The 26,366-nt window shown below is 35.9% G+C and overlaps 5 protein-coding genes across 7 annotated transcripts; 3 read left to right on the top strand and 2 right to left on the bottom strand.

Moving 5' to 3' along the window:
• The first annotated feature begins 1,785 nt into the window (after positions 1-1,785).
• Positions 1,786-6,796, top strand: LOC112452389 (5-aminolevulinate synthase, erythroid-specific, mitochondrial). 3 transcript variants are annotated; one of them, XM_025012577.1, is made up of 4 exons: positions 1,787-2,583; positions 4,414-4,474; positions 4,987-6,269; positions 6,360-6,796. In XM_025012577.1, exons 1-4 carry the CDS (start codon positions 2,575-2,577, stop codon positions 6,600-6,602), a joined length of 1,596 nt encoding a protein of 531 aa, XP_024868345.1. In that variant the 5' UTR covers positions 1,787-2,574; the 3' UTR covers positions 6,603-6,796. The 3 variants fall into 3 exon arrangements, with proteins under 3 accessions (XP_024868346.1, XP_024868345.1, XP_024868347.1); XM_025012578.1 differs by lacking the exon at positions 4,414-4,474 and having other exon boundaries at positions 1,786-2,583; XM_025012579.1 differs by lacking the exons at positions 1,787-2,583; positions 4,414-4,474 and adding an exon at positions 4,520-4,799.
• Positions 6,797-7,183: 387 nt separating this feature from the next.
• On the top strand, positions 7,184-10,939 carry LOC112452390 (beta-1,4-N-acetylgalactosaminyltransferase bre-4-like). The gene is made up of 2 exons (XM_025012580.1): positions 7,184-8,242; positions 8,313-10,939. Exons 1-2 carry the CDS (start codon positions 7,460-7,462, stop codon positions 8,505-8,507), a joined length of 978 nt encoding a protein of 325 aa, XP_024868348.1. The 5' UTR covers positions 7,184-7,459; the 3' UTR covers positions 8,508-10,939.
• LOC112452388 (RNA-binding protein 5-like) lies at positions 10,676-18,203 on the bottom strand. The gene is made up of 8 exons (XM_025012576.1): positions 17,992-18,203; positions 16,483-17,091; positions 16,315-16,384; positions 14,991-15,064; positions 14,053-14,166; positions 13,205-13,955; positions 12,961-13,124; positions 10,676-12,870 (listed from the first exon to the last, which is right to left on the bottom strand). The coding sequence occupies exons 2-8, from the start codon at positions 17,065-17,067 to the stop codon at positions 11,872-11,874; spliced, it is 2,757 nt and encodes a 918-aa protein (XP_024868344.1). The 5' UTR covers positions 17,068-17,091; positions 17,992-18,203; the 3' UTR covers positions 10,676-11,871.
• Positions 18,204-18,801: 598 nt separating this feature from the next.
• On the top strand, positions 18,802-21,893 carry LOC112452386 (mitochondrial-processing peptidase subunit beta). The gene is made up of 7 exons (XM_025012573.1): positions 18,802-18,944; positions 19,553-19,771; positions 20,003-20,388; positions 20,474-20,667; positions 20,742-20,911; positions 21,027-21,281; positions 21,497-21,893. The coding sequence occupies exons 1-7, from the start codon at positions 18,876-18,878 to the stop codon at positions 21,635-21,637; spliced, it is 1,434 nt and encodes a 477-aa protein (XP_024868341.1). The 5' UTR covers positions 18,802-18,875; the 3' UTR covers positions 21,638-21,893.
• Positions 21,894-22,926: 1,033 nt separating this feature from the next.
• On the bottom strand, positions 22,927-25,536 carry LOC112452387 (MOB kinase activator-like 3). The gene is made up of 5 exons (XM_025012574.1): positions 25,115-25,536; positions 24,744-24,894; positions 24,302-24,529; positions 24,084-24,199; positions 22,927-24,003 (listed from the first exon to the last, which is right to left on the bottom strand). The coding sequence occupies exons 1-5, from the start codon at positions 25,157-25,159 to the stop codon at positions 23,836-23,838; spliced, it is 708 nt and encodes a 235-aa protein (XP_024868342.1). The 5' UTR covers positions 25,160-25,536; the 3' UTR covers positions 22,927-23,835.
• Positions 25,537-26,366: the final 830 nt, after the last annotated feature.

The following is a 26,366-nucleotide window of genomic DNA, read 5'->3' as shown; positions in this document are numbered from 1 at the left end:
TCATCGCATATTTATTATTTCGGTTAATATTTATTAAATTCTTATCCGCGCTGCACGTGTAGGATTTCGCATATTCATTATATTTTTTCTATTTAGTTTATTCTGCTGCGTGCAGGAATGCGAAAGAAACTTGGGTGTAAAATTATATCAATCAAATACACGGCAACTTATAAGAACAAAAGTAAAAGTTATGCGAATTTGTATGATTTGTACGATGACAAATTCGTATAGCCCATAGATGGTCAAATACACTTTTAAAACTGTTTATTTTACAATTATACCGAAGGCATTCTAATAAAGGAAATTTAATTTCAAATAACTCCGATTGTTAATTCAACCGGTAGAATTGCATGAAGCAGAAATTCGAACTATATAATTCGTTATCCTCAATCTAATCCTTTTTTTCGAACAGAAAATTCTATCCATGTTAACAAAATAATGCAGGCAGTGTATGGGTCGATTTCACCGATTAAACTCGATCACTCTTTATCTCTTTCTAACTTTCCCCCTTATGTTTATTTTTATCAATGTAAATTAACCTTAATCTCGGTTTAAATTACGTTTTATCTCTTTCTAATTCTTAGAATTAAAGAGAGATAAAAAGTAAATTAAACCGAGATTAAGATTAATTTACATTGATAAAAATAAACATAAGGGAGAAAGTTAGAAAGAGATAAAGAGTGAGTTTAATCGGAGGATCAAGTTAATCGGAGACTGTGAAATCGACCCTATATAGGTATATTACTCGATAAGTTAATCACCGAGTAAATTTAATTTAATCACCGAGTAAATTTAATCGGAAAGAGAATGATTAAAGTTATCCTAAAGATTTCCCAGGTAGCATATATTAGTTTCATATATTATATACGTTTTTTGAACGTATACATATAGTTTCATAACCGCCGTAAAGAACCATTAAAAAACGTTTGAACAAAAATGTTTTTGAAACATGATTTAAGAAACGTATTTTTTACGTTTCTACAGTTAACAAAAATACCAATTTGTTAAATTTTTCCTTTCAAAATTATAATTTGCTTTATCTACATATATATAACAGCTTTAATAGCCTTTTTTGAAACATTTAAATTTATATTGCACTAATTATTGCACAAAATAAATCATTTTATTCATATAGATCGATGGTACATGCATAAAGCTTCTGGAACATTCTCTGTCTCAAAGTCATAATAAACACGTTCAAAAGACGTGAAAAGTAGGAATTTTAAATGTCTTTATCTAAAATGTCTTTATCATTTAAAACAAAACGTTTCTATAATAGTTTTTGAACGTTATTTTGTCGGAAAAGAAACGTGTTCCATCGAACGTTTTTCGAATGGACATTTTTACTTATGAGAAACGTTTCTAGAAATCGGTTATAAAACGTTTCGAAAAAACGCTTATAAAATATTTCTGAAACGTGTATGTGCTACCTGGGTTGTTTCTTTTTTTGTAAAAGAATTTTTATCGGAGTTTTACTATGTATATTTACAGTCAGAAACATAGGTTTTGTGTTTGTAGTTTATCTTCAATTTTGATGATACATCAGTACTTATTACGTGATAGATAATCTCTTCTCGCATCCGACAAATCTGGAATTCCCAGATTTAAGGGGAAAAATTACAAATGTATAAATTCTTAGAACGCTTTCGTATTTGTCGGAATTCCTCACATGAATTGAACATTTTCTTATGATCTTTCTGAATATAAACATCACGACTTTATCGTAATTTTTATTTCCATCTGATTTCTCGCGTATATAATATGACGTTGCGAGCGGCGTACAGCTGCAGTAACATAAAACACATATAAGCTTTATTTTTTGTGCAATTTCGAAACTAGTTTTGAAGCACTTTGAATTTTGCTACGCCAAATCGCTTGTAACGTCATTAAAACTATAATTTTAAATATATCTATATTTATATACAAAGTTTGTTTGTAGATTGCACTCTAATGATTGGTGTATAATTTAGTGCAATTTGCGTTGAGTTAAATTCTCTTTTCCTTAGTCTTTCGCATGTCTAAAGCGATCGACTGAGTTACCAGGTTTGGAGAAACTAAATGTTGCAAAAAGAGAATTATTGGTGGAATAAAAAACTCGAGTAAACGGCTTCTTCTAAAACAGCTACAATAGTCGATCAAACGCCTCGAAATTGTTATAATCTGTGATAATGGCGATCCGCGATTAGACGCTCGGCGGCGCATGTTTAGCGACAATGACATTGCGAGAATGAAAAGAAGCGTAGCGCGGCGTTTTATTCGCTCACACACTCTCTCATAATACCTTCGAACCGTTCAGAAAACTGCTGATTTGCAGTCGCAAAACTTCGGTCGTGTCGAAGCAGCCTCGTAGATGTAGATCGTGCGCTCGCTCGATTCTCCCCTTCTTTTTTACGTGCATATATTTACGTGGTTCGAAAATTGCTGCGGCGGCAATTTTTTGGAAAGCAAATCTTGAAAGGAGCTAAAGAGAGCAGCAGAAATTTGAAGAGATCCCGCCGACTCAAAAGAAAATCGAAAGAGTTGAAACGTCCGCCAATCGTCGACCCTGTTTACGAGTTTACCTTCCCGCCATCAATGAACATGGTGAGTGACGTCATCGATTTGAATTTCAAATTCTGGCGGCATTGTCATTATTATCGTTCGACAACTTGTGGCGACTTCGAATTACGATTAACTTAATTGATGATTAATATGATAGAATTATTAATATTATATTCTTATTTAACGTGAAAAGAATATGGAAGAAAGATTGGAAGCAACGAATCGTAGTTCGAAAGTTCACTTTACGCGATTATTGTCTATTTCTATAACAATATAGATCAAACTTACTTTTCATTCTTTTCTAATTCTTAGAATTGCTTAGAAGTAATTCTTAGAAGTAATTCTTAGAATTAGAAAAGAGTAAAAAGTAAGTTAAATCGAGATAAAAGTTAATCTGCATTCATATTATAGAAATAAACGTCGTTCGTTAAATTAATTTCCGATTAAATTAATCGACGAAAAGAAAATATTCTCTCGAAATTTTTTACGTCTAGAAAATTCTATTCGCACGACACACGCGCTGTTCTTTTTTTCAAGTCAACGTGAACTATTGTGAATGCGACGCCGCCAGTCGGAATAAATTATGTAAATAGCTTTGAACAGAGAATGCACGTAGATTCAATCGTCAAGAGCACGATAAGAGATTATTATAATAAGTTTTTAATAGGTCGCATTAAATATTCGACCGTGCACACTATACTGTGTCACTTCATTCCATAAGCCGTGATCAGACTATGAATTGGGATTGAGATTGGATTGAAATTTAATCAATCAGAATAAAGAAAACTAACTTCAAGTTTAGTAAACTTTGCTCTAATTGGTCAAATTTCAATCCAATCTCAATCCCAATCCGTAGTCTGATCACGACTTAAAGATATGCGGGAAAGTTCAAGGTTGCAAGAAACGATAACGTTGCAAAAAACGAAAGCTATCTTTTTCCTTTACGATAAGCTTCTAATTGACAAATACATCACATTTATGTGATGTATTTATTGACATGTTGCATAAATGTCGTTTTAAAGATATTTAACGATATACAGCAAAATATTAAGTAATTTGCATAGTTAAATAAAAAAGAATTTACAGAAAACAATTTTAATACGTTAATTATAATACATAACTAAAATAATGACATATTCAACGCTAAAAAGAATTAACTAAAAGTTTTTAATCGTATCTATACATGATTTATTTATCCACCGTCATGTTAGATTTAATATTAACGTCAAGTGACATTTGAATTTCATTCAACGTTCAAGTGTCATCCTAATTTCGTATTCATGCAGTATCGTACATAATATTCAGCCAACAGGTGAAGGAAACGAGTCATTAATGCAAATTTCGAGACGATGATTTAACAATCCGCGCCAAGAAAGATAATCCATCAAATTCTTATAGATTTTGCGCTACGTGCAAAAAATAATAAATTATAATGATATAAAATTAATTATGCCCAGCGTCACAATAATTCACGTCGGTTGTCCCGAAAGCGAGAGTATAAACGGTGAACGCGTTGTAATAGGCGCGAGCGACACTAGTTCTACCTTTTACGACACGCAATTTTTTTTTTAATTAATTTCATTTCGAAACGGGGCCGGAACGAGGCCTCGCCTCGGTCGTGGTAGTTTCTCCCGTCGAGTCGATTCGACGTTTTCACCAACGCTAGTATGTACGATACGGCCGCATGCGTCGTGTGCGTCAGCAGCGTCAGTAGTGGGTTCGTTGCCGAGCCGAGCGGTCATGAGGAGTTGGGGTTCTCTCGCATAATCAGTTGGACTTTCCTCGTTTGGCCATCCCGTCGCGTTCCCTCTTGCCGTGTTTCTCCGCACCGAGGTGGACTTTCAGTCTCAGCGTTAACGTTTCCGCTTTCAGCTGATCCGACAGTACGCCCGACGCGGTGCCAGCGCTCGTCGTCCCGTTAACGCTGCAAAAGGTAATGCATCCGCTATCTAAAGATATACAGACAGGTGTGTGCTGCGTCACTGTTCTGTCACTTTCTCCTTTTCCCTCGTCCCGTCTTGCACGTGTCGAGATGATTGCGATTCCGTTTCCTCCCCTCCCCCTTACTTTCTTGCTTCCGCGAGGCTCGGAGTCGAAGATGACAGGTTGTTATCTAATGTCATCGTTCCCCTCTCCCTGCTCGTTTCCTCGCACGCGAATTATGCAATTCTCAGGAGATTGGACGTTCGTGCGATTATTGGATTGAGATCATTTCCAGATTGCACACTGTCATGCTACCGTCGGTTTTTTCTTTTCAAGTATTATCTCGTGTTCAATATCACCTGTAGATTTATATAATTTGTGAACATATGCCCCAATATTCCTTTCACTTAGCATTATTTAAATGTAGAATATCGTTGAAGTATTTTTAGAACATTACGACACATTTACCGATTATTTTTTTCATTTTGGCAATTTGATATTTATAAACCAATGTATTTTCAGATCTTCTGAAAACAATGCCGTGCCCTTTCTTGACTCGTCTGTCCGCAAACTACGTTCGCAATTACGGAACGTCCCTGATAATGAATTACCGGCAGCTCTGCCCAGTGATGTCAAGATTGTTCAGTACGATGACGGAGTCGGAAGAGTCTCAGCCGATTCCCGAGCCTATACAGAATCAGTGTCCTTTCTTGTCCAGAGAGCGGGACGCCGTCAAGAAAGCCAGTCCAGCGATGGAGGAAGATGTTATCAATCTAGGTGAACAGAAGGAAGAGGGGGCGCAGTTCCCTTATGAGGAATTCTTCCACGAGCAAATTATGCGTAAGAAGAAGGATCATTCGTACCGGGTGTTCAAGAAGGTGAATCGTCTGGCTGAAAACTTTCCGGTAGCCATGGAATACTCATGGGGCGAGAAACCGATAACCGTATGGTGCTCCAATGATTATCTAGGAATGTCGCGTCATCCCGCGGTGATCAACGCGGTCCGAGAAGCGTTGGATAAGTTTGGCGCTGGTGCCGGGGGTACGAGAAACATCTCGGGCAACTCCATGGGTCATGAGAAGTTGGAGAAGCGGCTGGCGCAGCTGCACGATAAGGAAGCCGGTTTGCTCTTCACCTCCTGCTTCGTTGCCAATGACTCCACTCTGTTTACGCTAGCCAGAATCCTGCCAGGTTGCCACGTGTTCTCCGACGCCGGGAATCACGCCTCCATGATACAAGGGATAAGAAACAGCGGCGTGCCGAAGCACATATTCCGGCACAACGACGTGGACCATCTGGAGGAGCTCCTGTCGAAGGTGGACAGAAGCGTGCCAAAAATCGTGGCGTTCGAGACGGTGCATTCTATGACCGGCGATATTTGCCCGTTGAAGGAGTTGTGCGACGTCGCGCACAAGTACGGGGCGATAACGTTCGTTGACGAGGTCCACGCGGTCGGTCTGTACGGCTACACCGGCGCCGGTATCGGCGAAAGAGATTGGGTGCTTGACAAAATGGACATTATATCCGGTACCTTGGGAAAGGCCTTTGGCAACGTGGGCGGCTACATCGTTGGTTCCGCGAGGCTGATTGATATGATAAGAAGTTACGCGGCCGGCTTTATTTTTACCACTTCGCTACCGCCCACCGTGCTATACGGAGCCTTGACTTCCGTCGAGATTTTGGCATCGGACGAGGGCAGGTCATTGAGGACGAATCACCAGAAAAATGTGGCCTATATGAAGTCTATTCTTACTGCCGCCGGTCTTCCGTTAGAACCGTCGCCTTCTCATATAATTCCAATAAAGGTGAGCTGCAACCAAATGGTTTAATTAATCATTCATCGTAATTGAACAACAATTGTTAATATAAAATATTATGTTCTTTTTTTGTTTTAGATAGGAGATCCATTGGTGTGTAGCCAGATAGCGGACCATTTATTAAGAGACAAAGGGCACTATGTGCAAGCTATAAATTACCCTACGGTTCCAAAGGGCGAAGAGAAATTAAGACTAGCTCCAACACCGAAACACACTCGGGATATGATGGATAAATTTATGCGGGACACGTTGAATGTTTTTCATCAACTGAATATATCCACCAAACCGAACGATGCGCCGCGTGCTATCCTGGTTCATTGACGAATGTATATATAATACAGATGATTATATCGTACAAACGGAGTCTATCAATGTATAGAGTATTTATTTATCTAGCCTGGTTCACACATCAGTTGTGTTTCAGCAACATGTGCAATTATCAGTATATAAATTCCTGGTATATCAAGGTTAACAATTAACAGAGGTTTAAATAAAGTGTTAACTGATAAATTGCATGTATCCTTCATGTGTATCATCCTTCCCTCCTTATTATTAGTATTTCAAAGCTATGTACAATCTGTGATAAAAGCGAACAGCTATAATTCAATATGTATGACCACAAAAAATAATTACAATTAATTTTTTATTAAAAACTACCACACTTTATCTTGGAAATTTATTTTTACCGTAATTGCAATTAATCAAAAAGTATTCATTGCGTGTTGTATAACATAAGTAACTTTGAGAAGTATAGACCTAACCTGCAATACAATTGTGAATCTTCATCATTTCATCATCAGTATCGTGCTCGTCGCCCATTATCAAGTATTATTGAAAAAAATGAAGATTCTTAATTAAAAAATTTAAATGATATATTATTTACAAATTACCTTACACATCTTGCTCGATTATCCGCGCACGCGCATTCGCGCGTCACCCGCTCGTCTGTCGTCTGCAACTGTCAGCTCCGCTCCAGGGTTAACACTTTCGGGAAAGATGCGGCTTTTGCTTTGCTCTTTTAATAGCGCCGTCAGTCGGTAGACACGGTGCACGGTGTACGAAAATGTCCGCGCGAACATCAGAAAGCACGGCGCGGATCTAACTCGCGGCCCGTCTCCGTGAATCACTCCCTTCGACTGGTATGTTTATTGGCGGTCGACCGCATAGGTTATAGCAGGATGAAGAACTTCGTCAGTATCTTGAAAATCATCTTCCTGAATCACGCGCGCGGACTGTCCTACACGGTGACGATGACGCTCCTGCTGGTCTACTGTCTTCATCCGGCGCGATTCGCCTCTCACTACGCCTACATCAAGACTGAGAACATCTACGACGAGATGGAGAGATCGTACCCGCCGCGGGACAATTCCTGCGTGATCCCCGTCAGCGGGTCCTCCCAGCTGCTCTATCCGGAGGAGCATCCCCGGGAGGATCCGGTGGTGATGGCACGTCGACTCGGCATCCTACCGGGCGGCCAGTGGAAGCCCCTCAATTGCCATCCTCTCTTCAACGTGGCCATCATCCTGCCGTACCGCAACCGGCAGACTCAGCTTGCCATCTTCATGAATTACATACATCCGTTTCTGCAGTCGCAGAACCTGGACTACCGGATATTTGTGATCGAGCAGAGCCCGATGCGCGAGTTCAATCGCGCCAAGCTCTTCAACGTCGGCTACGCCGAGGCCACCAAGATCAACGATTTCCACTGTTTCATTTTCCAAGACATAGACCTGATACCGCAGAATCCCGACAATATCTACGCGTGCACCAAAATGCCCAGGCATATGAGCTCCAGTGTAAATACCTTTCGATATAATCTACCTTACACCGGCCTGTTTGGAGGCGCGATAGCCTTGACGAGGAAACAGTTTGAAAGAGTAAACGGATTTTCTAATGTTTTCTACGGTTGGGGCGGAGAGGACGATGACTTCTACAGTCGTTTACAGTCCAGGGGCTTTCAGGTTTGATCAATATAAATCGGTATCAATGTGACATGTATCTATTAGATACTTAAATAGTTTTATTCCACAGATAACGCGCTTCGGGCCTAATGTGGCGCAGTATTATATGCTGACGCATAAGAAGGAACCTCCCAGTACTACGAGATTTGCAAATTTGGAGACTGGTGCTCGAAGATATGACACTGATGGTCTTAGCAATCTAGAATACAGAGTATTAAATCATCAATTGCGACCATTGTACTCTTGGATTTTAGCTGACGTGTAATTTACAAGTTTTTTATCTAATATTAGCACTTATATCTAATTTACAAGTTTTTTATCTAATATTAGCATTTATATCTTTTTTTAAATTGACGCTAATCAGATAAGTTGTTGTAGTAAATTATATATTTTTTAGAAGAATTAAAAAAATTTTATCTTACACAAAGTATATTAGAAATTCAACGAATAAATGTAATTGTTTTAGCATGCTGTGATAGAGCACTATAATTAAGTCTTGCAAGGATATTTTTTTAACGATTGAAAAAATATTTCACTTCTGTGTGTTAAGAGTGTGAACAATTAAGCTTACAACAAATATTTCCTAGTATGTAAATTTAATAATGTTTTTTCGATAGCACTCGTAACAGTGAGATGTGACAACGGTAATAATAATTTATCAACAGGTTGTACAAAGATATAAAAGATAATATTAGAGTCCGACCGAAACAATCTTTTTTAATTTCGGTCAAAACCGAATACGAATATTCGGTTATGTGTCGGCCGAAACCAAAATATATACGCATATATATTAATATACTTTTTATTTATAAATATCAATTTAAATCAAAAGTCAATTTAAAATAATAACACTTGTAAGTGTAAAGGCCCCCGCACAATGAAAAATATAACGAACAAAGAACAGATATTAGCGATTAGAACTAAGGACTCAAAAATAAAATTGGATGCACAATGAAAAACACAGGCAATAGATTTTTAACCTATCGGAAGCCGTGTATCAATGCTACACCAGCTTTATTCCTGATTCTTTAGACCTAATCGCTAAAATTTATTGTTTCTTGTTCCTTATATTTTTCATTGTGCGGGAACCTTAATTATTAAAATAATTACACTTATTATCACAATCTGTATGCTATATACTATCTGTATTATCATATTACTTGAATAGGAACAAAATTTCTAAACGTGAAATAAAAATATTTTTTAAAGTCTTTGAAAAATCTGTAGAAAATAAACAGTTTTGGTTACGTCGCTGAAACTTTCTTTGAATTTTGACCGAAATCAAAACCGAATTTTCGGTCGAGATAATATGTAATAACATATAGTTATGTTATTGATAAGAGTTGAAGACTGTAATCATCAGATACTTTCTTATTTTATTTCATTAAAATAAGAGCAATACCATTTAGATATGTAATATTCAACTACACTATCGTTAAATTATTTAATTTCATATTTTTGTGATATTTATCATGTAAAAAAAGCTGCTATTTAATGGTACAAATCTATTTCACATACATAGAAAGTATATTAATCTTTGGTCAATGATACTTACCTGATACCCAAAGAGATTCTGGTCCTTTTATGTTATAAATTATAATAGAGTGCAGTGTTCTTCTACTGACTGTTACTAGATACTTTAGATATAAAACATTTTTCTGTTACAAAATAAGATTTGATGTACTATTACATAAATATTCAAACGTGAATGAATCAGAGATTATCTAACATTGCTCAGTCTAATGCTTGATATTAATTACATATCTGATTTCTTATAAATTATGAATAAACATAGTTTAGAAGTATACAATACTTCATTTTTTTTTTTATCTTTGAATGTAACGAAAAATGATAGTGACAGAACAATATTAATAATTTAAGTATATCGTTATAATGTGATGAGGTATTGTAAAACAATAAAACTAAGTTTATTAACTGATAAAGAGAACATGATAATGGAAAGTGTTGGATTTTAGAAAAATAAGTAAAATTATATATACATACCACTTTGTGAATATTTAAAATAATGCCTATCATTCAAGAAATATATTTAAAAAATGTAATACAAAATTTTTAATGTTTCAAGTGTGAAGGAAACAAAACTTGAAGTGTTTTAGCAATTAAACTTTTTTAATTTTGGAGATATATTATTATCTATCATAAGCAAATCTCTATTTCTATTTATATACATGATGTCTGGTAATAATCGCTGGATCTCTTCAAAAATCATACAACACGCTTATCGTGATGTATATTTATATTTTTAGATATTTCTTTTAAACTATTAAATTGAATTTATACTTTTTGTAATTTTTGATCAAAAAATTTAATCAAGCATTTTTTACTTCTTATTGTCAATATCGTATTTCTCGATCATAAGGAAATTATTGGAACACGAACAAGAGTTTTAGAATTCTGGTCAAATAAGACAAATAAGTTTATAAAGTTTAATCTATTACGAAAAAAATCACATGTTCTCAATATGTATATTAGTAATAACGCTGCATGTACATTCATTAATTTTCCGTCTATTATTTAATACATGAATCTTGCACGATGACGTCGATGACTTTAGAAAAATAAAAGTAAATTACAAAAACGATGTTAGAAATGTATACAGTGATAAATATAATGCATTACCTCCAAAAACTGTAACAAAAAAGAAAAATAAATGTATATATGTGTGTACGAGAATAACCAAGATGCTAAATATCTTTAATATATCCAGTTTAATTAGATTAAATGAATGCGAAATTCTAGACTTCGATGATATAATAAATATAAGATGCGCCAATACATATGAAGACAAACATATTGAATTGCGTAAACAACAGATCACACAATCTTTTTAACAAAAATATCATAAAACTGACTTCACTGTTAATGATATTTTCGTGAAGCAAGACACTTTGCAGACGGTACTAAGAAAAATTACTACAGATATTTTGCATAATGTAATAATGTTCATAGTTCATAATGATATTTATTTTTAATACAACTTTATATAACTTGTTAAATCATAAAACATTTTCACGTTCCAAATAATTTAACTTGCTAAATACAACTCAAGAATCATTTTTAACAAGATTATATTTGTTTGCCAAGAATTTTTTACTACTATTCAATTATGTATAATTTATTCGTGGGCAAATATTATTGCATTGCACAATGATGTCAATGATATAATAATCATAGTTTGACAGAGTGATTCTGTGCGGAAAATGCATCCTCGAAAAAACCAGAAATATGATCTGATTAGTTTTCAGTTTGCGAGTAACATTGATGTTATATAAATAAAATGGCGCGTATGTGTGTACGTGTATACCTTGACAATATATTGTATTTCAGTGTACCGTATATATTACAGAAAAAAAAAGAAATGTATTATAGATATAGAACATCATTAAAGCACACGAGGACGGGACTTTGCACAAGGATGTATAAAATGCGTATTGCATGGCGAATGCAACAGTCCCCGAGAATTGACTATCACTGTGCAGTTATAAGTAAATTGCTATTACAATATTCGAATGATAACAATACGAGCGTGTAATTATGTGTCTATGGAAAATGGAGTACAAGAACTTGTGTGTGTATATATAAAATCTATTTTAACCATATCCTACGTATTACGTGTCAGACAATTCTTGGTATCGCGCGTACATCATCTTCTTCACGCAGTCCTTGTAGGTGTCGCCCGGTAACGCGCTGTACGACGAAGTCTTCGCTCCTAAGCCAGCTGTAGGGACGCGTCTCTCGGCTTCGATAATACTAGTTCTACCTTGATTCGATTTTCCTAATCCCATTCCTTCGCTCCAGCCCATTTTTTGCAGTAATTTATTGCCGACATTATCGGATCCAATACCGGCTCGTGTAGGTTCCTCATAAGATACTGACATGTCCTCCACTCTCGTCTTCAAGTATTTCTCTTTCAATTTGTTGGGCTGCGGTGGTTCAGGTTCACCGTACTTGGCCCTCCTTTCCTTGGCGCGGTCTCTGTATTTATTGTTCCTCTGTTGCGGATCATTGGGATCCAGACCGCGTACTTGGTACCAGTTTTCCAGGTTTTGTTTGTGAAGATCGGACAACTGTTGATGACGGAGTAACGCCTCCTTGCTTGGAAACTGTCGTTTGCAAAGTAAGCATGCCAGCTTACTCCAATCCGTGTGTTGTTTCTCTTCCTGTTGCACGTCTTCTATCTCCTCCTCTGTATCGCTACCGCCTCCGTAAGCAGCTACCAATCCATTACCGCTTTGATCTTCGTCCTCGTGATAAGGATTCGCGATAGTTTTCTTCTCCAGGATAGCATATCCCGCGTCCGCCGCGCCACTTCCGATACCTTGATTGCCATCCATACCGGCAAACTCAGAGTTCCAATTACTCTTGGCGTTCTCTTTCTTCTGATTCAAAGTCTTTGCCCAACGTTCCATGTCTTTCGCTATTTTCTTCGCTACTTTCACTTTGTCCTGTTTGCTGTCTTTCTTCTTACTTTCGTCCTCCTTTAACGCCTCCTGAGCCGCATTAGCGGCCGACAAAGCAGCTTGATTGCTGATCGTGCTCGCGGAATCTGTACTGCTTGCTGTCGCTGTTATCGTGTTTGTAGCTCCCTGTGTCGTACTTGCAGTAGACTATACACAAGAAATATGAAAACATTATTTCTAGTAATATCTTTAAACAAATTAACATGCTATCCTTTCATAAGATTCAATTTCAATTACCTTAGCTGGTTGATAAGAGAATGATTCGGCGTCCCAATAAAGAAACTGTTGCGTATGACTGTTATAATAATATTGTGAGTTTGGGTCGTAATATAATCCCGTGCTAGGATCATAATAGTAGCCAGATGATTCGTCATAATGATAAGTGCTAACGTCCGGTACAGCTGCAGAAATAATAAATATAAGATAATTTTAAAGATCCAATTTAAAATGAACTTAAAAAGTGTATCCTATAGAAACTTACAGTATACTTTCCCATCGCTGGAGTGTGCGGGAACCCTTCCACTGGCTAATGCCGTACTGGTGGGTGCTGTAGGGGTCGGCCGTCCCTTCACTTCGTCGGTTTCACTTCCTAGCTTTCTAGATGCCTGCAATTGTTGTATAGCGGACTGCGCTACCGCCGCGGCCGCGTTAACTCGGTCTGTTTGATTCAGGGACGGCAATGTGATCGCCGAACCCTGCATTATTTGATTTTGATAGTACTGCGTGTAATACTGAAGATAATGGGCCTTTTGTGCAGGCGTTTTGGCATACAAGTTGGCACTGTATTCAGCTAATTGAGCTACGTCGTCCAAGGTGTACCTCTGTGGCTGAGTGTCGTTCGACTTCCACGCATTCGTATTATTAATTTGATGAAGTTTACAGTACGTTATCTCCACTTTCCTGCCGTCGACCACCAGTCCTTGTTTTGTGAGCGCGGTATGCAAGTACATGGCATCTACTACATTGCCCATCTCCAGATAGCACACTCCTCTGGATGTATTTGTGAGAGAATCGCGACCGATGCGAATACTACGTATCGGCATCGACGACAGATTCTTCATCGCTTGTAGAACCGAATCCTCAGTCGTTAACACATCCAATCCCCGTAAAAGTACGGTGTTCGTGGGATGCGGGCTGATTTCGTCGCTACCTTCTCCGCCCTCCTCGCTTTCCGCTCGCGAGGCGGAACACTTGAAGCAAGTCTCACGTCGTTTGAAATTGTGTGCCCCACACTATGGAACATGGAACAAATGTAACAGTGGTGAATTATTCATGAACGTGATATATATTCTATGAAAGAGCAAAGACCCATTTACTCATGGTACGCACCTTAACACAGTGCCAATCCTGCGTATTTTTCGCCGGCGGTTTATCCACATGGCACTCTTTCGGTATACTGTACTGCATCAGTGCGCGATATTGATCCTGCAGCATCAGCACTCCCTGAAACAGAGAATTTCAGTGTTATCCCGTCCAACGTCTTCCTAAGGCCTCTTGTTTATCCCGTAAACTTTCTTCTTGGTTGACGAAATTATAGTTTTCTACTTCATAGCTTTCTGTCTCGAACAAACAGCGAACAAAGCCTCGTGGGCCTATTAACGTGGGCCATTCCACACCGCTTGCAGACCGACTTGTTCATGCGCGACTTTATGTGGACAATCGTAATTTAAACTTCCGTAAGAAAGTGCAGGCAAGAAACACGAGAATTGCTCGCGCGTATGAATTTTTATGCGAATAAAAAATTCTTTCGTGCATAATCTCCGTAGAGACTTTGAACGTCGTAAGTGATTGCATCAAGAACTAAGCGAAACGGAAGAAGCAAAGACACAAGTATAAAGGTATAAAAGCGGATTACACGGATAGCAAAAATTGTCGTTCGGAATGATTGTCGTGCCAAATAGAAAATACGTGAATCAAAATGATATATAAGACGACTGGAATGACCCTCCTCCGATCCTCATTGTTAGTCCACGAATTTTTATGATAGATAAAAGCAGACGCGACGCGGCGGCGGAATCTCAGTCAATCGCAAAACTTAAGCCGATATTGCGCGAATATTGCGAGCGAATTAAGAAAAGTCTGCAAAATATGTGGGGATTCCTAGATAAATAATTAGATACGGTAGATTGAAATAGTTTTTTATAGGTGCACAGCCGTGGCCACGGGGAGGGCCAGAGGGCTGCGTTACCGTGCCTTGCCGCCACGGGGCAGTCGGTGGCACGCGTGCGACAACGCATCTTGGGTATCTGGACCAAACTTCTTTCTACCTGTTTCATCTCCATCCATCGTGCGGCCTCCTGAGTCGCGTTAAACTCGACGAATGCGAAACCTCGCGAAGCACCTATACAGAGCAAATACACACATATCCAGAGTTAATCCACGTTTGTGCCTGGGTTTCTCTACTCTGAGAGGGCAGGCAATCACAGCACCGACCATTGACTGACTGAGTTTCAAACGAAGTGTCTCTTCGCTTCGTCGCTTGCATTCATTTTCCATTTACCTAAATTTCAGCAGAACGAATTCCGTGCGAGAGACCGCAGTTCACCGATATACGTGATCGGGATACGTATATAATTTAACGTTTAAAGTTACAGAATTTTTGTTTCTCTCAAACGCCGAGATAAAAAAATTTTTTTCAGTCTTCTTTTACCCTTTTACCACGTAAACTTTTATACCACGGATGAGAACGACGTAGAGACTTTTGCAAATAAAAAGACGCCGGCAACAAAAACCGATCCCGGACACATGTTAATCGTGTATATACTGTTTATAATCTATAGTCGAGAGCTTGTATATAGATTACTAAGAAATACATCGTTTTAATAATTTACAATATTATTTTATTTTCACTTGAAATATGAATCTTTAAAAGTGAGACAGTAAGGAAAATTCAAGTATAAATATCTTTAATTAGTAAAAATCAATAGATATATTCTCAATATATCCATTTTAAAGCATTTATCTTTCAATTTTCCTTGAAACTTCATATTACAAGAGAAACAAAAGAATAGTTGTTATTACTAAAATAATGTCTTCATATGTAACAAGAGTATCCTAACTGAAGAATTGTTATATGCTCCTATAATTATAAATATAAGTTATATTATCTTACTTGAAATAAGTCAAGAATCATTAAAAAACGCGAGCTTTTTTTTGTAGATAATTGTGTTAAAAAAATTTAATAAAGCTTTTATTGAGCGGTTTTATGTAATCTTGACAAGTAACTTAATGTCCTCTTTCAAAAACCCTCTCCTATATTTTTCTATACTTACCTTTTACCAAGAATATATAATAATCAACAGCCAAACCAATAATATTTCGAAGAATATGTATGGTTGGTATCAAGAAATATATAATAAAAATTATTGAAAAATTCTAAATAAGTAGTAATTTGTAAGAAATTCTTGTAAACTTCATACACGATACGGTTTTTGTCCCGTTTTTATGCAATTTAAATCGGTAAACGCTAATGGTTGTATAAGCCTAACGATACGCAACAATATTACAAGTAACAATTCAGTTGAGCTCAGTATGTATACGATAATTACATTATAAGGATGTTAAGATTTTTAAACACAGTGTAATAGTTACCTGTATCTTTTTTTCGAATCAGCCTGATGTCCTTAGGCATGAGACCACAGTTGAGGATGTCTTGCCGCACCTGTGATACACACATCATGATAATAATAGTGATGCCACGCTCGATAATGCTGGCTCACGATGTGGCCACTATGTTAGGCCACAAAGTTGACAACCTACGTCATTTTCAGTAATATGCTGAGCGAGCCCACGTATCATTATGGTGTTGTTGGGCGATTGTGATTTGTAGTGGATCCCTTCCATGGACGAGCCATAGGCACGACCATGGTCATGCTCAAAGTCCAAACTTTCTCGACTATGATCGTCGTCGCGATCGCGATCCCGATCCTCCCGTTTCCCCCTACGGTCCCTATCTCTATCCCGATCCCTGTCGCGTCTGGAACGGTCTCTCTCTCTGTCCCTGTCTCTATCCCTATCCCTATCTCTTTCAACAGAGTCTCTATCTCTTTGTCTCCCATAACGATCCTCGCGATCCCTATAGCTGCGATCACGATCGTCTCTGCTACGATCTCTCCTATCCCTCGAACGATCCCTTTCGCGGTCTCTGTCTCTTCCACGGTGATTTCTGTAATCCGGACTACGACGGTCCCTATCACGGTGATCAACATCACGGTGATCAACATCCGGATATTCCGGCGACCTGTTGTTTCCATAATCACTGCGGTAGTCATAGTCAGAATTGTGACTTCTTCTTTCTGGCCCGTAGCCAGGCTCCCAAGGGTCGATGTTATTATTGCTGTACATGTCGTTTGCACATTTATTCAATTTCTGGAAGAAAAAACAAAAATAATTATTTTCTCATATCTTTAATTAAGAAAATTCTAGTTTTATATATACATGTATATAACTGTACGACATATATTCCAAACAAAGTGACAAAATAATAGTTGATAGTTTTATTTAACAAGACTGGAAAAATTTAAAACATTAATTCCATTCTTTTTGTAAGTATATGTACAAATATGTATTCCAGTATACTGGGATACATGTAAGAAGGTAAATATAAGTTATGTATTTAATATTTTATTCTTCTGACATTTCTAAGTTGTATTGTTGACAAAAGTATTATATACTCAAGATATCTTAAGTTCATATGTAAAATTAAAATTTAATCATGCATTCTTTAATCAATTCGAAGAAAATAAAAATGTACTTTAGTTTCCAAAGTAATATTTGAAAACGGAGATACGTAACAGTGACAAAAATAATAAAAATATACCATATTATATATATTAACTTAAATAAGAAACTATAAAAACTATCACAATATTCCAATACGTTATTAAGACACGGATATCTAAATGTCCTTTCAAAAGCTTCAAAAATTAAAATTAAAATTAAAATTCTTCGTCTAAAAATCGTGACTGCTTAAAGATATTTCAAAAAAAGAAAAAGAGTAGAAATCGATTCAATGCAGCAGCTTTTTATATGCATCTCGACAGTGACGCGCTTTACGCCAAATGATACCTACTCCGGAACAAGCAGCAACGACCACTACGACCAGACGAAGAGCGGACTGTCGGGCGTCCCGAGTTCCGAATGCGACGCGTCCGCCAAACGCTTCGGATAAAAACACGCGGCTCGAACCGGATATCTCGGCGAAGCCACGACGCGGAGTCTCTGTCGCGAGCGTCAGGGTACTCCGTAGCGTCGATGAATAAATCTTACCCGCTGCAACGATTCCTCGTCCCCCGCGTGCAACAAACTTAGCTCCGGATCGATGATGACAGGCAACTCTGCGACGCTCGCTGTTCGCTGTTTCACGGCGAACCGCAAACGGAAAATTAACGTGATGCGCAGACAATGGCGTTGCCGAGCCCCTCGTTCGATCTGCAAAATATGGCGAAGACGAGCCGAGCGAAACTCATTACGTGTACCTCGAGCTTCGATTGTAAGAATTGTGTAGAACCGCGAGTCACCTGGAGAGCTGGAGATCCGTTCTGGGCAACGGAAGTGCGTAGTTTCTCTAGACGGATCGTCTATTGGCTCTTTCGCAGTCATCGCAGCCAATCATTTTTCGTTAAATTAGAGCAAAATATTTAAATATAAAACACGTTGTTTCTAATTTAATCTTATTTTTTTCATGACGAGCAATAAATATGAATAATTCTACTAAGGGCAGATGATAAAAATTATGTATGTATAAACTGCAGAATTTTTGTTTTAAGCAAATATTGTCGTCAGCTGCGTATGTGCCCAAATAAGTAACATTTTTAATTTTGTGGCGTTTTTGATATAAAATCGCGTTTTCTGCCTTAGATTTTTGTGCGTACTTTAATTCTAGACCAAAAACTTGCAATTCTGTAAAGCCAATTAAAAGATCCATCGAAAAACGATAATGTCGGTAAATCATACGGCTGCAGGCACTCACAAATACGCACATGTGGTGCAACTTTGCATCATTTGTGATGTCTGTGTACGCAACTTCAGGGCAATACAACGCCATCTCACAGCATATTTTACATCGATTCTTCGTTGTGTTCTCCATCGACTCCATCGTGTTTCATTTCACCGCGACAGTAATCGTCAGCTTCACTCGATAAATCGGAAAAATGGCCACCCGTCTGCTAAAAATTAGCAGCGCCCTGCGCACATATTCTAATAAAACCAGCCTCGTAAAGGTAAAACCGATTACATTTCACAATGTGCAGTCATCGTATCGTAATAGCGGTTTTTAGCTTCACAGTCGATCCATTCATAGTTGCGCACGAGCTAACCTAGAGATATGTCTCTTTCGTAGCCTCCCCTTACGTAATAAGAGAAAAAATAATAATTTTAGGATATACAATGTGCAAAAACTATCTAAACAATTATTTTACGTTATTTTGTTGTCAGATTCAATAAAATTTGAAATGCATTCGAATACATATTTACCTTACTTGGTCAATATTTTTTTTGACAGATGTGTGATGTGTGATTTGATGTATGTGATTCCTCATAAACAAGAACATTTAATAGTACACATATATACCTTGTCATTAATTAATTAGGAATATTAATGTAACAAATGGCATTTATTGAAATTTAAGATTCATGTCTTATGCCATATAAAGTTTTATTTAGTAAAATGTCAGATGTATTCAGATGTTTAGTAGAAATGTAATGTATTAAAAGATATTTAGATTTATTAATAAAAGAATTATAATTTTGTTATAATAAATTAAATGTGTACAAATTATTGTATATTTTTAGTGGGAGGTATATACTTAAGCTTTTTTAATGCATTCAGGTATCAAAACAATGGCAGTCAACCGCCGCTTCCTTGAAAGAAACACTTATCAATCAACCAGCTACCAGAGTTACAACTTTGGATAGTGGAATGAGAGTTGCCAGCGAAGATAGCGGAGCTGCAACAGCTACTGTTGGTCTTTGGATAGACTCAGGCAGTCGATATGAAACAGACGAGAACAATGGTGTTGCTCATTTCATGGAGCATATGGCTTTTAAGGTAAACTAAATAGCGTCACTAATGAGGAATAATAATTAGTTGGGTTAGTGACTTTTGGTATAGTTCTTCAAGTTCCGCGCAGTAATTTGCTTGTAATCACGTTGGAGCAAATTAAATTTTGAGATAATAAAACTATAATATATGATTCTATAAGTTGTATAATTTTATGTTTAGCCTTTTAAATAAGTCATTGTCATATCTTCTACTGATATTAGAATCTTTTGTTTATAGGGAACCGCTAAACGATCTCAAACTGATTTGGAATTAGAAATAGAGAATATGGGAGCACATCTGAATGCTTACACAAGTCGAGAACAAACAGTGTTTTATGCAAAATGCTTGTCGCAAGATGTACCGAAAGCTATTGAGATTCTAAGTGATATTATAAAAAATTCAAAGCTGGGCGAAAATGAGATTGAAAGGGAACGTGGTGTTATCTTACGCGAAATGCAGGAAGTTGAAACGAATTTGCAAGAAGTTGTATTTGATCACTTGCATGCTGCTGCGTATCAAGGAACATCTTTAGGACGAACGATACTGGGGCCTACTAAAAATATCAAAAGTATTTCGCGAGACGATCTTGTTCAGTATGTGAAAAATCATTATGGTCCGTCCAGGTAAGAGTCTTGTCGATTGGTCATTACTTTATGTAGCTATAATCTACTATCAGTGATCGAAAAGTGCAAATATCAATTTCTTTAGATTCGTATTGGCTGGTGCTGGTGGTGTAGATCACAATCAGTTAATCGAACTTGCTGATAAGCATTTCGGCAAAATGACAGGACCGGAATATGATGCCATTCCGGACTACGTTAAATCTTGTCGCTATACAGGCTCCGAAATAAGAGTACGTGACGATTCGATTCCTCTCGCCCATATTGCGATTGCTATTGAAGGTATTAGAAATTAATGTTCTAGAAGAATTGATTGTAACGTTTTATGAAATAATCAATAAATATTTTGGTTATAGGTGCTGGATGGCCTGAGGCAGACAACATTCCTCTGATGGTCGCAAATACCCTCATAGGAGGATGGGATCGTAGTCAAGGAGGAGGCGTAAATAACGCAAGCAGTTTAGCTAAAGCTTGTGCAGAACAAGGATTATGCCATAGCTACCAGAGTTTCAATACATGTTATAAAGTATGTATTAAATAAATGTTGCTGATTCGCGTGTGAAAACATGTTTATAACAATTAATGCACGTATCAAATCGATTCGAAAAAAATAATAAATGTATCATTTTCTAATTTTGTAGGATACAGGACTTTGGGGTATATACTTTGTTTGTGATCCTATGCAGTGTGACGATATGACAGCGCATATTCAACATGAATGGATGAAACTGTGCACATCGGTTACTGAGAAAGATGTGGCACGTGCAAAGAATATTCTTAAAACCAACATGTTCTTACAGTTGGACGGGACTACTGCCGTTTGTGAAGATATTGGCCGTCAAATGTTATGTTATAATCGCCGTGTTCCACTCCATGAGCTCGAGATGAGGATAGATGTATGTAGTTTCTGTTATATGGATTAAAACACTATTATACAAGAGATTAACGTTTATATCTTTCTATGTATGCGTATATAAGATGCATCAAAGCATAAATATTCAGTACAAAAAGAGTAAATATCCAACAGGATTTATTGTAGTGAAATTTTATTTGTTTAAGAAGATATTTAGAAAATATATTAATAAGTAATTATGTAATTTTTATTTTTCAGAGCGTAACTGCTGAAACTATTCAAAATGTTGGTATGAAATACATTTTCGATCACTGTCCAGTGATCGCGGCAGTTGGTCCGGTTGAAAATTTACCGGATTACAATAATATTCGTGGAAGTATGTATTGGCTCAGGGTGTAACCATCTTCAAGCATCAGTTATTAATAAATTTTAGCATATTAATTAGAAATAAAATAGAACTACGATACGCATATGTCTGCTCCACTTCTGATAAAATATCCGTACAAATTGATAATACTAATAAATTCGATTTCTAATAACAATTATAAAAATGGTGTCTTTGTCTATGTGAGATTGTAGTTTTATTTTGCCAAACATTTACCAAATGTTCATCGATGTATATTGCCTGGCGAAAATAAACACAGTTGAAAATATGTTTTGGATAGTTCCCCAATATTATATAATTTAAGAAATAAATATTAATGTAAGCTTGTAGAATTGTTCTCAAATTTATTCTATAATATTAGAATGTATATCTTATCGCTAAATTAATTTTTTTATATATATTTAGAATATTATGAATTCGTGTCTATAAAACTGTAAAATAATATAAAAAGAAAATGAATATTCCAAAACAAATGCACGATTATAAAAGATGATAGCAACAAGATAAAAATAATTTCTATACAAAAGCAATTTTTATTTGATTTATCAAAATGGCATGTATAAGCAATAAATAGATAATATATTTTTATTTACATAGTACACGTACAATTTCTGATGTCATGAATTCTAGAAATAGATACAAAGGAAGCAGGAATATTTCAATAGCTATTTGTACAACTTCTCTAGACTGTAATTTACAGAAAAATACATGACTATTTATTGTACTATATGAACTGTACTATGATAATTCTAAATATGTTTAAAATAAAATTTAAACCTTAAGTACAGACATAAATTTCAATAAAATAATTAAACGTGCTTTGTAATTACATCATTAATCGATAAATATTATTTACTTGCTTAAGAAATACAGAAATGAAAATAGGATATGATCGATATTATCATATTAAAAAGCAAAGTAGAATATAAATAGGTATGGTAGAATTTGAGGGATTACATGTCTGTACTGGAGAATTGAATCGTAAAATTACGTAATTTATATTTATCTATTAATGTATAATATAAAATAATTAATGACAATTTATTACCAGCGTAATACTCTTTGGCATAAATGAGATTGTGCAAATCTGAAATTGACCTCCTTTTCTTTACCTATATATATATATATATATAGATTATAAAAAGATACAAAATGTTTTGTTTCGTTAATTCTATATTATATTAATTAAAGTTTTGTCAGCTCAAACATTAAGTGATGAATTGTTAAATAAATAAGCTAATAAAATAAAAATGTTGGAGTTAAAATATAGATATATTTTAGTGTAGAAAGAGAAATGGGTATAGAAATATGTATTTCCTGCATATATTTACAAAAATTTGTGGCAATGTTTGTTTGCCTTATATTCTTCGAATATCCATTCTTGCACACATTATTCTTTTAATTTTATTATCTTATTATTATTATGTATGTTGCGCAGATCTAAATAAGCTTTATATTTCAAGGGGAATAAATGTTCGAACTACTAATTGTTAATTACAAATTTTCTATCATTTTGTAATCATGAAATTTTTGCACATTTCTTGGGTAATTAATATTTATAGTATCATATTTCACAAAGAAGGTAAATGTCTTCATACATCTGATAAATTCAAATAAGATCTATATATAGAAAATAAAAAATACGAAAATTACTTAATTAATTTTTAGAAAAGTGAACAATGTTATATACAATTATCTAATACAATGTCTTACAACGCGAGAAAGATACTCAACTAAAGAACTAGAAGAAATAAAATATTTGAGATTCAACGAAACATTTCCAATCTAAATGTAAAATGTTTATCATAACAAAGAAATTTGAGATTCAACTTTTGTATTACAATGCCTTAACTAGTATGTAGATATAAATATTGAGTATATATCAATTGTTATATTAATTTTTGAAATAATTAGGCAAAATATATAATAACAGCTTATTAAAAATTGCACCCATGACTATGCTTTAAGCATTCTAATGTAAATTTATATTAGAATAAAAATTTTGTAAAAATAAAATACATCGTATTAGTAACTTTTCTCTCTTGGTAAAAGAGAACTAATTAAATGGTATATAATTAGTAATATGTCACAAACTATATTCTATTCGCACATGAAATGAGCCTAAAGTTTTCTCCTCTTTGTCTGTCTGGAAGTTCGGTTATTTTACAATAAATTGTAATTATTAGTTTTATCAAATATGGCTACAAAATAACTATCTGCCTTGATTGCTCGATGGTGCTGTGCTTTGAGTAGGAGAAATACTATCCTTACAAACTTTAGCAGTCATTTCGGCTAACGGTTCTAATTCCTTAGGATTAATTAAATCAAATTCTGTCACAAAATAGTAAAAATGCTTGTAACATGTATTCACGTGCGCTTCCTAAAATAATAATAACGTACACATTCAAAGATCTCTGTAATGTAGTAAAATATTAAAAGTACTCCAGTTGATATACTTACTGCTCCTATTGCTACAATGCGATCAAAATGATGGATGTACACATGAACGAAAACTCGAAAGAGGCGGGTCAAGATTTTTCTACATAATGGTATAAATGTTTTGGGAAATGGCACATCTGTAATAAAATAATTTATGATTAAATCTTGATATAAAATAAGATAACTCTATATTAGAGTAATCTTATAAAACATTTGTCATTATAAAATAAATGTCAAACCTGTTGACACTGGAAAAACTGTCTCGTTATTTATTTGAGCTTCAATCCAATCCATGAGAAGAGCAACGTATTGTGGCGCTGGTAACGCTGTTGGCTTTTTATATTTTTCACCGTCTGCCCACAAATATTCAAAACGTGCTCCACCGCTCATTGCTGGACAAGACGCTGAATCGCAGTACTCGGACACAGTACCATATATCAGATTTATTCTATTGAAAAAATCCACAACTAAAAAAAAAAGAAAAATATATATTATTATTGTATTCTCTCCAATATTCTCTTCATATAAACAAGATATTCGTTTATAAAATGAGATAAGATTGAAATATTTAGGATATTTTTCTCAAGGTAGGCTCAAGAAAATATCAAAATATTTCTAACAAAACTTTTACATAAATTTAAACTTTTATATTGCTAAATTGCTATTAAATATTTTACGTACCGTGAACGGCAATCCAGTCATTCATATCTTCTCCGGGAGGTAATTTGACGACAGATCTCAGATTGATCCCAGAATTAAGAGACGCTTGAGCTTGCTTGTATAAAGAGTAACGCAATGTTCCGTGAGCAAACTTTTTCTTTGGCCTAAACGTCTGCAATTGCAATACATATGATAATATGCAAACGCATTTCTTTAACAATTGTAAAATACAAGAATACAAATTAATTTCCAGAATATGTTACGCTATGTATATTGTATATTTAAACAACATTAGACAACATTAGATAACAATTATGGAAAAGACGAGTTATTGTAGATTTTAAACGAAAATTAATTCTAGGTTAGTCTAGTCGCCACAAATCCATCTTTACCTTGCCTTTCTGGAAGAATTCTATAAATCCGCTTAATGTGGTCATCGTGCACGCGATGGGGTTTACTATTTTATTCTCAGTTATATATTCTCGCCAGAAATTCGAGAGAAGAAACACACTTTGCCTACGCGCAGCTCCGAATTTTCATCTTAGAGATCACGCTATGCTCACCGGCATTTTAAGGGAAAAGCACAGGCGAGCTGCGACAAAATACTCGTTTTATTTAATTATGTCGCCGGACACTTTTTGTTTTCAATACACTCCAAATGCGTTGAACACGATGCTCTCAATCATGATCCGAATGGTCGGATGTGTCCTGCAACGTTCTTATGACCCGTGACGGCTGAGCTGTGACCAGAATCACCAAATATGACAGATCGCACTGATCACAGTATTCGCAGTTTGCGATTCGTAAATTGTGATGATGCATTCGTATAGCATCGACAAGGTACTATTGAAGAGTTGAAGCCGATCGATCTTACGTGAAAATTCGCGTAATGCTAGGTCTACAATAATGCGAGTCGTAAAGTCGTGAGTCGTAAGAATTGACCAATCACAGTCGATTATTCTCCTCAAATTCTATTGTGATTGGTCAATTCTTACGACTCACGACTTTACGACTCGCATTGTAGACCTAACATTACAATTAAACAATTATAAATTTTGTGATTTATTATTATACGGATGTTTCGCAGATGCATATGCATATATCTAGACGACATAATAATATACAAATTTTTCGTTTAAATTTTGCTATATTTATCGACATTTGATTTTCTTTGATTTTTCCATGCTGGTGATGAGATTAAGGGCCCGGACACACACTTTTTCGTAACAGTAACAGTAGGATTTCGACCAATCGTGTTACTCGATTCGGGAACGTACGGTCGTATTCGAATCGAGCAACGCGATTGGTCGATATTCTACTGTTACTGTTACGAAAAAGTGTGTATCTGGGGCTTTAAGGCCATTGCACGTAACAAAGTTTTAGTCATAATCGTAAGGCCGTAAGGAAATAGACCAATCACAGTCGATTATTCTCTTTGAGCTCGAAGAATAAAGCCCCTTGCACAATGCCAGGCAACAGGCAATAGGAACAGGGAATAGAAATCAGAAATCATGTATAAATGCAGAATAAACAGTGACACAGGCAATAGACACAGAGTTTCCGTCACGTTGGAAATTCTGTGCCTATTGCCTATTGCCAACCAAATAGCATTTGAATTTTTTAGGTTGTAATTAACGATTTTTT

This window comes from Temnothorax curvispinosus, unplaced genomic scaffold (assembly GCF_003070985.1).
Source record: "Temnothorax curvispinosus isolate PA1 unplaced genomic scaffold, ASM307098v1 QBEX01003329.1, whole genome shotgun sequence".
Classification (NCBI taxonomy): Eukaryota; Metazoa; Arthropoda; class Insecta; order Hymenoptera; family Formicidae; genus Temnothorax; species Temnothorax curvispinosus.
Note: the sequence above shows the minus strand (reverse complement) of the source record. Positions and strands in the feature narration are given on the sequence as shown.

Excerpts from the sequence above, each read along its gene's own strand:
- LOC112452389 (XM_025012577.1), top strand. Across the intron at positions 4,475-4,986 it reads TCCCGTTAACGCTGCAAAAG|ATCTTCTGAAAACAATGCCG; the intron begins GTAATGCATCCG and ends ATGTATTTTCAG. Across the intron at positions 6,270-6,359 it reads CTCATATAATTCCAATAAAG|ATAGGAGATCCATTGGTGTG; the intron begins GTGAGCTGCAAC and ends TTTTTGTTTTAG.
- LOC112452387 (XM_025012574.1), bottom strand. The coding sequence starts at position 25,159 with ATGACCACATTAAGCGGATTTATAGAATTCTTCCAGAAAGGCAAG. Across the intron at positions 24,895-25,114 it reads AATTCTTCCAGAAAGGCAAG|ACGTTTAGGCCAAAGAAAAA; the intron begins GTAAAGATGGAT and ends TTGCAATTGCAG. Across the intron at positions 24,004-24,083 it reads GCATTGTAGCAATAGGAGCA|GAAGCGCACGTGAATACATG; the intron begins GTAAGTATATCA and ends TTATTATTTTAG.
- LOC112452390 (XM_025012580.1), top strand. The coding sequence starts at position 7,460 with ATGAAGAACTTCGTCAGTATCTTGAAAATCATCTTCCTGAATCACGCG. Across the intron at positions 8,243-8,312 it reads TACAGTCCAGGGGCTTTCAG|ATAACGCGCTTCGGGCCTAA; the intron begins GTTTGATCAATA and ends TTTATTCCACAG.
- LOC112452388 (XM_025012576.1), bottom strand. The coding sequence starts at position 17,067 with ATGTACAGCAATAATAACATCGACCCTTGGGAGCCTGGCTACGGGCCA. Across the intron at positions 14,167-14,990 it reads GATGGATGGAGATGAAACAG|GGAGTGCTGATGCTGCAGGA; the intron begins GTAGAAAGAAGT and ends TCTCTGTTTCAG. Across the intron at positions 13,125-13,204 it reads CAGCGATGGGAAAGTATACT|CTGTACCGGACGTTAGCACT; the intron begins GTAAGTTTCTAT and ends TTATTTCTGCAG.
- LOC112452386 (XM_025012573.1), top strand. The coding sequence starts at position 18,876 with ATGGCCACCCGTCTGCTAAAAATTAGCAGCGCCCTGCGCACATATTCT. Across the intron at positions 20,668-20,741 it reads TATTGCGATTGCTATTGAAG|GTGCTGGATGGCCTGAGGCA; the intron begins GTATTAGAAATT and ends TTTTGGTTATAG. Across the intron at positions 21,282-21,496 it reads AGCTCGAGATGAGGATAGAT|AGCGTAACTGCTGAAACTAT; the intron begins GTATGTAGTTTC and ends TTTATTTTTCAG.